This window comes from Heliconius melpomene, chromosome 8 (genome assembly GCF_056956725.1).
Source record: "Heliconius melpomene rosina isolate 202511_hmr_F chromosome 8, ASM5695672v1, whole genome shotgun sequence".
Lineage (NCBI taxonomy): Eukaryota > Metazoa > Arthropoda > Insecta > Lepidoptera > Nymphalidae > Heliconius > Heliconius melpomene.
Window position 1 is genome coordinate 2504245 of NC_140396.1, and position 12185 is coordinate 2516429.

The 12185-nt window shown below is 35.0% G+C and overlaps 1 protein-coding gene across 2 annotated transcripts in view; it reads right to left on the minus strand.

The window, feature by feature from the left end:
- Positions 1–425: 425 nt before the first annotated feature.
- The window catches only part of LOC146536662 (uncharacterized), a 58333-nt gene continuing 46573 nt past the window's right edge, over positions 426–12185 (minus strand). Inside the window, exons 9-25 of one of the 2 annotated variants that reach the window (XM_085189182.1) lie at positions 10849–11045; positions 10229–10412; positions 9878–10082; positions 9462–9655; positions 9046–9214; positions 8647–8791; positions 8338–8541; positions 7936–8122; positions 7443–7619; positions 6728–6790; positions 6208–6336; positions 4839–4979; positions 4213–4485; positions 3808–3939; positions 3299–3513; positions 2800–2931; positions 426–2188 (exon numbers count right to left, since the gene is read on the minus strand). In XM_085189182.1, the coding sequence (XP_085045308.1) occupies positions 1934–2188; positions 2800–2931; positions 3299–3513; positions 3808–3939; positions 4213–4485; positions 4839–4979; positions 6208–6336; positions 6728–6790; positions 7443–7619; positions 7936–8122; positions 8338–8541; positions 8647–8791; positions 9046–9214; positions 9462–9655; positions 9878–10082; positions 10229–10412; positions 10849–11045 (3002 nt within the window). In that variant the 3' untranslated portion in view covers positions 426–1933. The remainder of the gene's footprint in view (positions 2189–2799; positions 2932–3298; positions 3514–3807; positions 3940–4212; positions 4486–4838; positions 4980–6207; positions 6337–6727; positions 6791–7442; positions 7620–7935; positions 8123–8337; positions 8542–8646; positions 8792–9045; positions 9215–9461; positions 9656–9877; positions 10083–10228; positions 10413–10848; positions 11046–12185) is intronic. The other variant, XM_085189183.1, reaches the window with a different exon arrangement.

The following is a 12185-nucleotide window of genomic DNA, read 5'->3' on the forward strand; positions in this document are numbered from 1 at the left end:
TCACACACTTTTCCTTTACACCACGACGGTAGCTCGCTGAGTAACTGTCAGACGACGTACAACTAAAAATGATCGGCTTATAAAACTAAAATTTTGCATACAAGATTCTTGGGATGTGTTAAAATTTGAATCTACAGTATTAGATTTGGAAATGATTTATAAAAATCTATTCTTTGTCTGTGCTTCTGAATGTTATAATGTTTAAAAATGATAATGATGAATGTTATAAATTAAGTAATTACATTAATTTTTAACTTTACCCTGAAAAATGTATTAATCTTAAATTTGTATTACCTGCATTTTGTGTGGACCAACGTAAAATCAAGGATAATAGAATAAAAAATATGATTAATGAAGATATAAAAGTGTTAATAAAGAATAGTTTTCTTTTTTTTATTTAAATATAAACCATTGAAACAAAGATATATAAAATGACATATTTATTTTTACATGTATGTAATTAAATTTTTATTTCTATAAATATAACACGAACAAAAAAACTAATTAAAAATGTACTCATACTGATAAGTATAAAACATAAGCAGTTAAACTCTTGATGTAGGTGCCATTAATTACATTATTTCTATGAAAGTATAAGTACAATATAAGTGAAATTTAATGGAATGTGTATATACAATAGAAAAAGGGAATGTATGACAATCTGAAGGATATATTGAATGTATAAGAGACTAGATTAGTTCTATATCGAGTTACACTCTTTCAAATGTTTAGACATATAAACTATACATAATATTCAGTACTGTTAGTTTTGAAGAGCGCAACTCGATGAAAGGAACTAAAAGTGCGTATAGGCGTTCGTCGCTTAAACCGACGCACGCCACTGCGCTTTTTTAAAACTAAGATTACTTACTACCAAGATAAATAGAAATTGTTATTCTTTTCAGAAAACATTTATTTCAATATTAATGTATATTACAAAATAATAACATGTAACAATACATTCTAATCGTGTAAAATTCCTACGAGTATGTATAATCGATTGTGCAGTTGGATAATGTGTTCATTAGGACAATGGAATATTTAAAACATATATAATTATGAAATTTTAGTTAAATTCATTAAGGCAAAGTTGATTACATAGTCAAGTCTAAGTTTCATATATATAGGATAGTCGATTAATTTATCTTTTAAAAAACATCACGAGATTCTAGCCATTTGGACCCTATTATAATAGCTAAAATATTAGGCTTCTTTTTAAAATTTTCATGAACACGTATCCGATCGTTTCAAATTTGCTATCATATCTTTTTGGACACCGTGATGTAGGGATGGTGCTTTCCGAATAAGGTCAGATATTCAAGAATGTGATATCGATTCAGTATTACATATCGATTTAAAAGATGGACATTTTTGACCTGTAAAACCGATTCTTCGATTAATCGATCTTAGATCGTCAACCCTACTGAAGTTGGTGTCACCAGTTTGGTTAAGGTTTCAGTTATTATGAATTGTTATTAAAAGAGTGTAATAATTGAAAATTTTGATGTATCCTTAATCCAAACATGCTTATATTGATATTTTATAAAACTCTTCAACTAGCTTTATTATTGGAAGATAATTTTTAAGTTACTCTTATAAAATATTATTCCGTCAACTCACGCTAACATTTACATAAATAAAATATTATTGTAAGACCTCTCTGAAAACATCACATTTTTAACAATATTAAAGATATAGAATTGTATGTATAGGTAAATCTACTAATTTACAATTTCATGGTACTGTTAACTAGCAAGTACAATTTTAATAATGTTGTAATATTATTATTTTATTAACGTATTTTAGAAAAATTGTTTCGATTCTTGGGAAATTCTTGGAGTTAGTTATGTTAAAATTCGTTTAATTACTTTCTTTAATATTCCTGCTTTATAATTTCTCATTAGATGCTCTTCTCTTCTAATTTCTAAGTTCTTTACACTCTCGTATGATCATCATTCGGCGGCACGGGTGGAGGAGGAGCATGTAGGACCCTGGCCAATTCCGCCTTCTCATCAGCGGATAACACGTAGACTGGTGGAGCAGCAGGCAGGAACCTTTCAGCCTTATGAGGTTCTCTTTGAAGCCGTGCTCGGTACAACATAACTAATACGCAGAGCACGCTGATAATGAAGGCTGATGTGGCCGCGAGGACTATTAAAGCGGTGTGATAAGACGTGGCTGCAGACACCTGTAGACAAAATTGAAATTTATTGTAATTTATATAAAGATTATGTTATTTAGGTCTCCGTACCCAAGGAGTAAAATGGGAACCTATTAAGTACTAAAACTTAGCTGTACTTCTGTTAGTGACCAGGTTTACCATTAATACCATTAATATTTTACTTCAATATTATTGTTTATCCGTTTCTCTGTGTGTTGGTTTACGCTAATCTCAGAAACGGTTTAACCAATTTATTACAATCGGTTTATAAAAAAATAACAATTTTATTATTTTAAAGAATATCGTTTTGTTAATTATAAGTTGCTATAAATAACTGTTACATTAAATTAAATTCAACTTTACATTTCAATACAGGTATAGATATTGCTTTTAAAATTTTATACAGAATATACTTTTATTAAATTATTTATATAAATAATATATAATAGTGAATCAATTTTACATTTTTAAATATAAATTATTATAAAAAAAAATTAAAATTTTATAATTATTAGAAAACGAAAGTAACGCAGATTAGCAACTTAAATTATTTTTTGTAGTTCAAGCAGGCGAAGCCGCCAGTAACACATTTAAAAAATTTTATATAACTTAACTATAACTTATAAGTAATAACTTACTGTAGATTCACTAACAATCTCCCTCTGCACGGCGGGCGCGGGCGCCACGAGGCGGTACTCGCTTCGGATGACGTCAGCGCCGAGCACACCCTCCTCGGATCTGGTTGCGCCGGATAGCTTTTCTTTTTTGACCTTCATTTTAAATTACATTTAAGTTATAATGATATATCGATCTAAAATAATCACATTTAAAAATAATATGTTATTTTCTAATAAATAATTAATATAGATGACTAAGTTCCTTGCATCTGATTTTAGACTAACTGGTACATTTAGACAAACTAATTAAAAAAAACTTTAAATGATAAATATACTGGAAATATTTGTTGTATCCCGCACATAGTAGGATAGACAGAGAGGAAAAGTATACAATAATATAAAGATAAAGCTCTTTAATCATTATATTTTAATTCAATAAGGAAAAAATATTTACAATCAATTGCACCTATATAGTAAAAATTATTGGGCAATTACATATTAAATCGAAGTATATAAATACCTGAGTTTCAAGCTGATACACCAAATCAGCCGACCTCGGACCAGACAGCACAGCCCGTAGCTTAACCACTTCCTTGTCCTTGCTGACAGTGACAGGTACATTGGCACCGAGAGCGTGGAGACGTGAAGTCAGCAAGGCTTGGGCTTTGTCTCCGATGGTTTGGTCGACACCGATCAGTTCTAGCTCGAGGAGTGCGGATTCGACGTGGGTCACCTCTGTGAGTCAGAGTATTGTTTGATATTATCGTGAGTAAAAACCTTCACGCTGTAGCCCCGTATATAGCAGGTTAGGTTAGGCTGAGGGAATCTAGGAACAAAGTGTTAAGACACTCTGTTCTTATAAATACACTTCCATTTCTCAATTTTCGTCGAATTCTGGAAGCATTGCGAACTCAACATCAGCCTTTGCCTTTTTGCTAGAGCGAAGAAATGAAAATATTTAAGATTTCTTTTCATCAAATGGGAATCCAACCCACAACCTTTCCCTTTTATTAAATCTCTTATACATACCACAGTCCCCGTGCATGGTGGAGGCGGGCCGTGCCTGCCCCGCCGCGTCCACGCACCAGCAGCGTGCGCGCCCGCACTGCCGCGGGGAGAACGACCCGTCTGGCAAGCAACGCGGCCTGTACCCCTCGCCGCCTGGAAATATAATGTTATGTAATACTTTGTGACTGAAAGAAGTATCTAATGTATACTGTATCTTTTATGGGAGTTGGAAAAAATATTCAACCATTTTAAGGAAGAGGTATTTTGGGTAGTTCCATAGTTGCGCCACGGCCTTTAACTAATCATAGCGGGAACATTAAAAAATATAATTAAATATTAACACAATTTTCCTTCAAATCAAATACTTCTCAAAGCACTAGATGCATCGTTATTAATATAAAACAGGTACCGATCATAATATATTACCGTTATCCGTTTCTTCTTGCAACAACTGGCATTTGGTTTTATAATTTCTTCTTTCTATAATTTCAATTGGGATTGTTTTTCTTCTCGTAGTTTCGACTAGCCTCGGCTCTACCACTTCAGCGAGTACTGAACTATCTTCACTGGAGGACATCTCGGTGGAGACTGGCTCACCAGCGCGATGTTCATCCTCTACTTCGATACTGTCAAAGTCATCTTCTTCTTCGAAATCATCTATTCTATACGCTGTCATTTGCCTGATGAGCTCTTCAAGTACTTTAAAAAGAAATTATAATATAAGATGTTATAATACAAGTAAAACTGAAAAATAAATAACATGGCCCACATATTAAGTTACAATTAAATAGTATTATTCTCATGCATATACATATCGTACAACTAAGTAAATATATGAGTGCATATACCTAGCAAGCTCAAGATTTTTGTTTATTTAAAGACGATAAGATTCTACAGCCAGTTTTAAAATTTGAACATATTATGTATATGCTCTTAAACCGAGGCTAAGTGATGCCTAAATGTTCTCCTTAGCGAAATCCAGCAACATAGCTGTTATTCTAAATTACAACTAAAGATTTCAAAATATGTTCTATACAGTTAGTATTCCATACCTTCATCAGCTCTCGCCTTTTCGTCGAGGGGGTCGCGTCGCACCCACTTCCTGGCCTGTCTAAAGTTGCAGGTGGGCTTGGCGCCGCGCACCAGCGAACCCTTCTGCGGTTCTCCGCGGGCACTCACACACCAACAGACATCTGTTTTATAAAACAAAGATAAATAAATATTATCTTATCAAAGAAATGTATCTAAGAAAATAATAATATTCGACAAGTAGCGTTACTGACGCCTTTTAAGAATTATTATTAATGGTTCTAAGTAACTCTCTGTCATAAAACCAGGTACTAATTAAGATATTATTTTAATATGTATGTATGTTTGTGTGTATGTATGTATGGTATGTATTTATCTGTATGTATGTATTTGTGTGTATATGTTTTTATATTTGTATGTATGTTTATTAAATAAATATATATATATACAGGGTGGAATTGTCAGCGCCACTTTAAATGAAACCACAGTTTTAACTACTCTATAAAAGCCTAATATAATTCGGAAAAAAAATAATTCTCAAAAATGAAAAAGTTTTTTTTTCAAACAAAATAAATAATAAAATTATCGTTTTAAAATAAAACGCCATTTGTAAAGTATAACATAGGCACGCACACACTTACCTGTCACAGCAGGAACGTCGCATACGTATGTGTGCGTGACACGAAATACAGGTATGGATAAAAATCGTGAAATGAAAAAAAAATCCTACGTCCAAACCGTTGAGGTACCTTGATAATTTTTTTTATTTTGGGTTTGAAATATTTTACCCTATATGCAGTTTCAGTAAAAGGAGCGCTGCCTCTTCCACCCTGTATATATATATATATATATTATTTATTTTATTTAATTATTTATTTATTTTTTACTCTCTTAAGTAATACTTTTTGCGCCTTACTATAATTTCTTGCATAAGTCCTGCACTTTTAATGGTTGCCTGTAAGAGATCACTTGCAGTGATAAGGCCGCCATTGCACATGTTAATTTAAGTACCTAAATAAGTTTCTATGTATCCTTCTTTTTCTTTTCTTTTTTTTGTGTAAATTTCATATGTATTTCTTTTTTTTTATTTTCATGTGCAATAAAGTATTATTATTATTATTATATCATTGATAATATAGATAAGAGGCCAAAGTGGTATAGTGGTTCATCATCTAACTGTACACGAGATGGTTGTAGATTTAATTACCACTCGGAGGAATAAATTATTTTTATCGTATACTCTGGTAGGAAAAACTGCGGCGAGTCCCAAAAGAATCTGAAGAACAGCGGAGTATTCTCCGCATTTCTACTCTATTGAGTATCATGAGCCCTCCTAGTGTCCTCTTTGTCTACGCTGATATATTATATAAATGAATATACTGCATACTATACCTATATGAGACATGCATTGTACTGGCTCCCAGGCGCCACTCGCGTCGCATTTTGGAATGAATGTGCCTTTCCCGTATTTCAGCGCCGCCGCCTCGTTCTTCTCGCGAAGTCTTTCGCATGGACTTAGAACTAGAGAAAATAAGAAGTCAATGACATTTATTAATTTCCAAATTATAGGTATGCTTCCATAAAATTAAATATTACACAAGTTTTATATTTTAAAAAATATCTGTCAAAATGGTACAGTTAGCCTAAAAATGTTTTTATAGTATCTATGACAATCTTAATGCATGCTTTTATTATCTGTATTATACAATATGGAGGCACATATTTATTTATGACTTTAAAGTAATATAATGAATATATAACAATTGTGCACAATGACATATGTGAATATGATACAGCGTGCATTATATTAATGAAATCATATAAGTTAGAACAAAATGATGCATATCAAACATCCTGTATAAATTCAATATATTAGCCACATGATATGGTGGAAACATTAGAAAAGTCATGCCTTCAGATATTTTCAATCTCTTTTGGGTCTTCTGTTTCTCCTTGTAGTCCAATTCGTTTTTAACTGTTAAAAATATAATTGTAAAATATTCGTAATATATTTAGAGTTAGTGTGTCGAATATTATTTTTTTAATATTGTGATGATTTCTATTTACTTAATGAATATTTTCTTTAAATAATTAAGTCATTTCTCATTAATATTGGGCTAACTACAATTTTATAAAGCTTTAACAGTATACCTTGGAAGAAATATAATATTATGCCTTACAAAGGATCAGAAATTTATACGCATTTATATAGAAGAAATTCTTTATGTATGCCTATAGTTTTTATTGTTGTTCTTCTTCAGCTTCCCGCATATAGCAGGTTCGGTGTATACCGCATATAGCAGGGTAAGCAGAGGGAACTGTCTGAATACTAGACACCCTATTACTCACTTTCTGCTGAATTTCGAGGTATTGCGTGGTGAACGGCGGAACACAACGCCACGCTTTGTCTTGTTACCAAAGCAAGGAAATACAAATATTAATAAATAATAATTCATTCTCCCGAATAAGAATCGAAACTACAACCGTCACGTTTACGGTCACGCGCTTGTGCCACTGCGGCACGACTGCCCCTTTTTAAGTTATTATTTATTTAGTTAATACAACTTTTAGTTATCGCCATTTGACGAAAGCTAGTTATAAAACAATATTATTATAACATTTCTTACCTGGACACACAGTGTTGCATTCCTCCTTAGTGCGGAAGTTGTTGTGGTTGCCGGAGCAGGCGTGGTAGCGGAAGCGCTCGCACCGGTTGCGCTCGTGGTTGAAGTGCCACCGCGTCGCGTTCAGACCTTCGCTGTTCGGGCACTCGCCCTCGTCTTTACTCTCTAAACAGACTGTTCCTGTGGGATTTGTTTTATATTAAATATTACAAAATATTAGAAGTATGTTAAGTTTTTAGTCCTAAATAATAACGTAAAATATCAAATCAGCTTCTTCCTCCTGCACATAGCAGGATAGGCAGAATTAGGTAGTAGTAGCGTTAGCGGTAGCTTTGCGCACTTAGTAGGTAGTCTGTTAAGATACTCGGTACTCGATACTCGGAATTTTGGAGGTATTGCATGAGTGGCGGAACTAAACGCCGCGCTTTGCTTCGACGCCAGAGCGAAGAATTCAAAATATAAATAAAATTACGTGAATATAAGTTTTGTCACTAACTAGGCTTAGGGCAGCACACAGACGGCTTAGAGTCATGTGGTGCGAAGCGGCACGCGTGCGTAGATGGGCAGGCGGCGGCGCTCGGCCCGCACAGCAACGCACCGGAGCCGTCTGGGGCTTGTAAAGGCTCCCCATCGGGACATTGTGGGGACGGAGAGCACCGGGCCAGTGGAGGGCAGAATTCTCCCTGGAATGAAAAATATAATGTCTATTGATTACAGTAATTTCAAAATACTCGATTATCACATATTAAATATGTTTTTATGTTATTGAAGTCAAAATAATATTTCAATAATCTACGCGTATCAATAGAGACATTGTTCTGAAAAAGTAATTCTATGAAGTATACGCCTCAAATCTTCAATATAAACAGATACTAATGCTTTAAGCATAAATACTAACCTCACAATCCAAAGGAACCAGTTCACAAGTTTCATCGTCTCTACATTTTGCATCTGCACAAGGATCCTTACAGTTGCATGTAGGGCAACCTTTTTCGTCCAATTTAGGGCCATGGGGACAAATCTCTTCGTCACAGTCAGGATCTGGACATGGAGACGGAGCATCGCACGTTGGTTGAGTAGTGTTTGTTCTTGTTCCCGGAATCTAAAGAAAATAAACATAATAAGATATAGATGAACTTTTAATGAAGGATGTAATTAATAAGATCTATAATTTCAATAATTTATAACAATAACAAATTTAACTTACTTCATTGCCAGCAGAGTCAACACACCAGCACTTTTTGTTTCCTTGACATTGTATGTTTTCGTAAGTGCCGTCCTCCTTGCAGCTTGGTACCCAACTCCAAGATGGTGGGCTTCCACTCTCTGCTGCCGTGTGTAAAGCTAGGGCTCTGGAAAAACACATTAATGTATATTTGATTTTAGTCTATATGTATTATGACTTTTTATGGAAGTATTTAGTAATTGCTTATTCTTGTAAATTCGTAGCTAATATTGATAATATCGAGTATTACTGTTTATGTTTAGACTAATTAAACTTGATCTTCTTTGTAGCTACTGTCCTTAGTCACGCATGTATTCTTGACTATATGATTTAATTTCCACTTTAACTCCTAAAATCATCAGCTAGCTATATCTAACTCACCTGCGTTGCTGACAAGCTGTCTGGTGGACAACATCAGTACAAGCGGTACCGCACCCAGTGGCGCAGCATCTTCTTGCAGCGCCGCACTCCGCGTCACTACGACACGCCCATTCGCACGCACCCGTCCATGGCACCAGATATGGACATTGTCCAGTTTTTTGTGGCAGACCTGAAATGTTATATTATTGATTTATTATATTTACGAAATATAAAAATGATTGTTGTGATCTTTAGCACGTTTTTGTTAGACAAGAAAAGAAATAATTTATGTTTTCATTTCTTCGCTCTGGTGTCGAAGTATAGCGCTACGTAGAGTTCCGCCATTCAACACACAATGCCTCCAGAATTTAGCGTAAATAATGAAAGCGGGCAACATTAGGCTACCTGTCTACCCTGGAAAAATAATATCAACTTACAAGCAGGCACAGGAGGACAGTAATCAGCATCGCACGCAACATCTACAAGTGCGCACGCCCGCCCAGTGGGGCACGTGACGCCGGCGCAGGGGTCGCGGCACTTGCAGGTCGGGCAGCGGTTGGTACCCAGTTCGAAACCGTAGTCGCAGCCCATACGACATGTTAGTTCTAGACAAGATAGTTGTGAACGGAGTCTGGAAAATTTAAAGACCAAATATTGAGTTCTTATTCATAAATTTACTGAGTATATGCTGATGTCCGGAATCTGTCCCAAAAAATGGACAGTACCACATGGAGTGGATATTTTATTTGGCAGTAGTGGCAATGCCACGTTTAATTGTTTCTTGGAATCAAAGTCTATTCTAAATACATTGCTTCCTTATAATTTATTAAATGAAGTTTCAAATAACACTTACTTATCACAATCTATGCTAGACACATTATTAGTGCTTGTATCAGGTATTTCAGTGCCAAAGGAGTCGACACACCAGCATCGCCCGTTGGCGCACTGCTGTGTCATGAAGGCGCCGTCGGGGTTACAGGACGGTGCTGGTAGCGCAAGCTTCATACCATCGACAGTGCCTTCCATCTTCTCATCGAAATCTCGGAGGTATTCGCACACTAATGGATAAATGTAATATGATAATAATAAAAACAATACGCAATGTGTCACAATCATGTCACATATGTCTAATCTGACAATTTTTTCAAATTTAAAAAATAAATATAAAATATCCAAATAAGCTTGGTATTGAAAATATATTTACTCGTTGGTGTGTCATCAACTCTGTCAGTTTGTAGACGTATTTTAGCAGCGTCCACGCAGACGGGGCCGCAGCCTGATGTGGAACAGCACACCAATCCTTCCTCACAAACACCCTCGGGGCAGGAAGCAGTCGTGTTCACATTGCATACTGCTTCCACTTCCGTTTCACACGATTCAAAGTTTATCTGTAATAAATTAGAAAATCTTTAGTATTTTCTTTACAATTCAATTTCTACATTTTGCGGGTGAAGTAGGTAGAGGTGTTGCTTTTAGTTTATAAGAAAATCTATTCAATTGATATTGTTTTATAAAAGCTTTTATTTAACTTGCAATGTATGTATGTTAGTTCGGGTGGAATCTTTGAGCTCAATTTTGAAATAAATATCTTTAACCGATTGAGCTGAAATTTCGTATATGGGTTCCATTGATATTTGAGGAAATAAAATATTTAATATTTTCATTTCTTCGCTCTGGTGTCGAGGCAAAGTGTGGCGTCACACTCTGATGCTTCCAGACTTCGGTTGAAAGGGGGAAGCGGAGTGTCTTAACACAAGGCTCCCCCTGCCTACCCTGCTACACGCGGGATATAGCGTAAAGCGAAAAAAATAATTTCTTTCAAACCTCCATAATATCAGCTTCAGTAGAATTATCTCCATAGCCTGGATCAGGACAACACACGGCGTTGCTGCGCCGCGACCTCGCACAAATGTGGGCGTTTGGACAGTCTTGTGTGGAGTCGCAAGTTAGTACTGAACCATCATCGTCTGTCGCTGGAACGCCTTCTTCGCACGGATTATCGTAGGAAATTTTAGGCCGACCTGAAATTATAATGTTTTAGTTAATACTGACTTTATACTAATAATTAAATTTATTTATAATAAATAAATTACTTCTGAAAATATAATGTATGTTTATTACATGCATTCATAAATATATTTATATTTTTGTTGGGCACGTTTTTTAAAGAGGGATTTATTTCATCTTCATCCTGTATCGCGGTTATGGCAGTTTAAGCAGAGAGAACCTAGTGTTAAGACACTCCATTCCCCATTTTCCGCCGAATTCTGGAGCCATGTCGTTTGTATGTATCATAAAAATATTAATAAATAATAATTAATTCCTCCGATTAGCAATCGATCTACAATCGTCCCTATTAGTCACACTATGCCACTGCGTCATGACGGCCTCGAAAAGGGATATGCAATATAATATTTTTTTATCTTTACATATTACGCGCATTTTTGTAGAATCGCGTCGATCTGCTTTGCATAACGTTATGGAGGAAACACATTTTTGTGATTATATATAAAATTCCTACGACTAGAGATAAAATCCGTAATTGCGTGCATGCGGGTACTTACAGGGTGCGCCGCCATGCTAGAATTATTATATAAAATTATTTATACATGATTTGAGGACGTTATTGTGAACGCAACTAGTTATGTGCTCGATTCCTATTAGATAAATGAAATATTTAATTTCTTCACTGTGGTATCGAGACAAACCGCGGCGTAGAGGTCCGCCACCCAACACGCAATGCTTCGCGAATTCTGCGGAAAATGGGGAACGGAGTGTCTGAACACTAGCTTACCTCTGCCTACCCTATTTTGTGTAGAGTACAAAAAAAAATTGAAGCTAATTTAACATATATAATATTTCAGTATTTACGTACATAAATTTGGCACAAACAACAAGTTACCGTTAAACAAGTAACTCCTAACTTTAATATACCTTGTTACACAAAGCCTTAAGAGTTTCCCCCATACAGTATAACTAATACCGGTATGGAGTAATCAGGTCAGTTGGTTTAAACATGTTCCACGTTTCAGAGTATTATAATAGTGTTTGTTTTACAAATATGATCATAATGATGTAAATAGTTTAGGCGTAAGTAAGAAGAGAGTTGTAACACTAATAATCTTTCGACTTTTTGGTTACGTATAATCTATCATTATAGT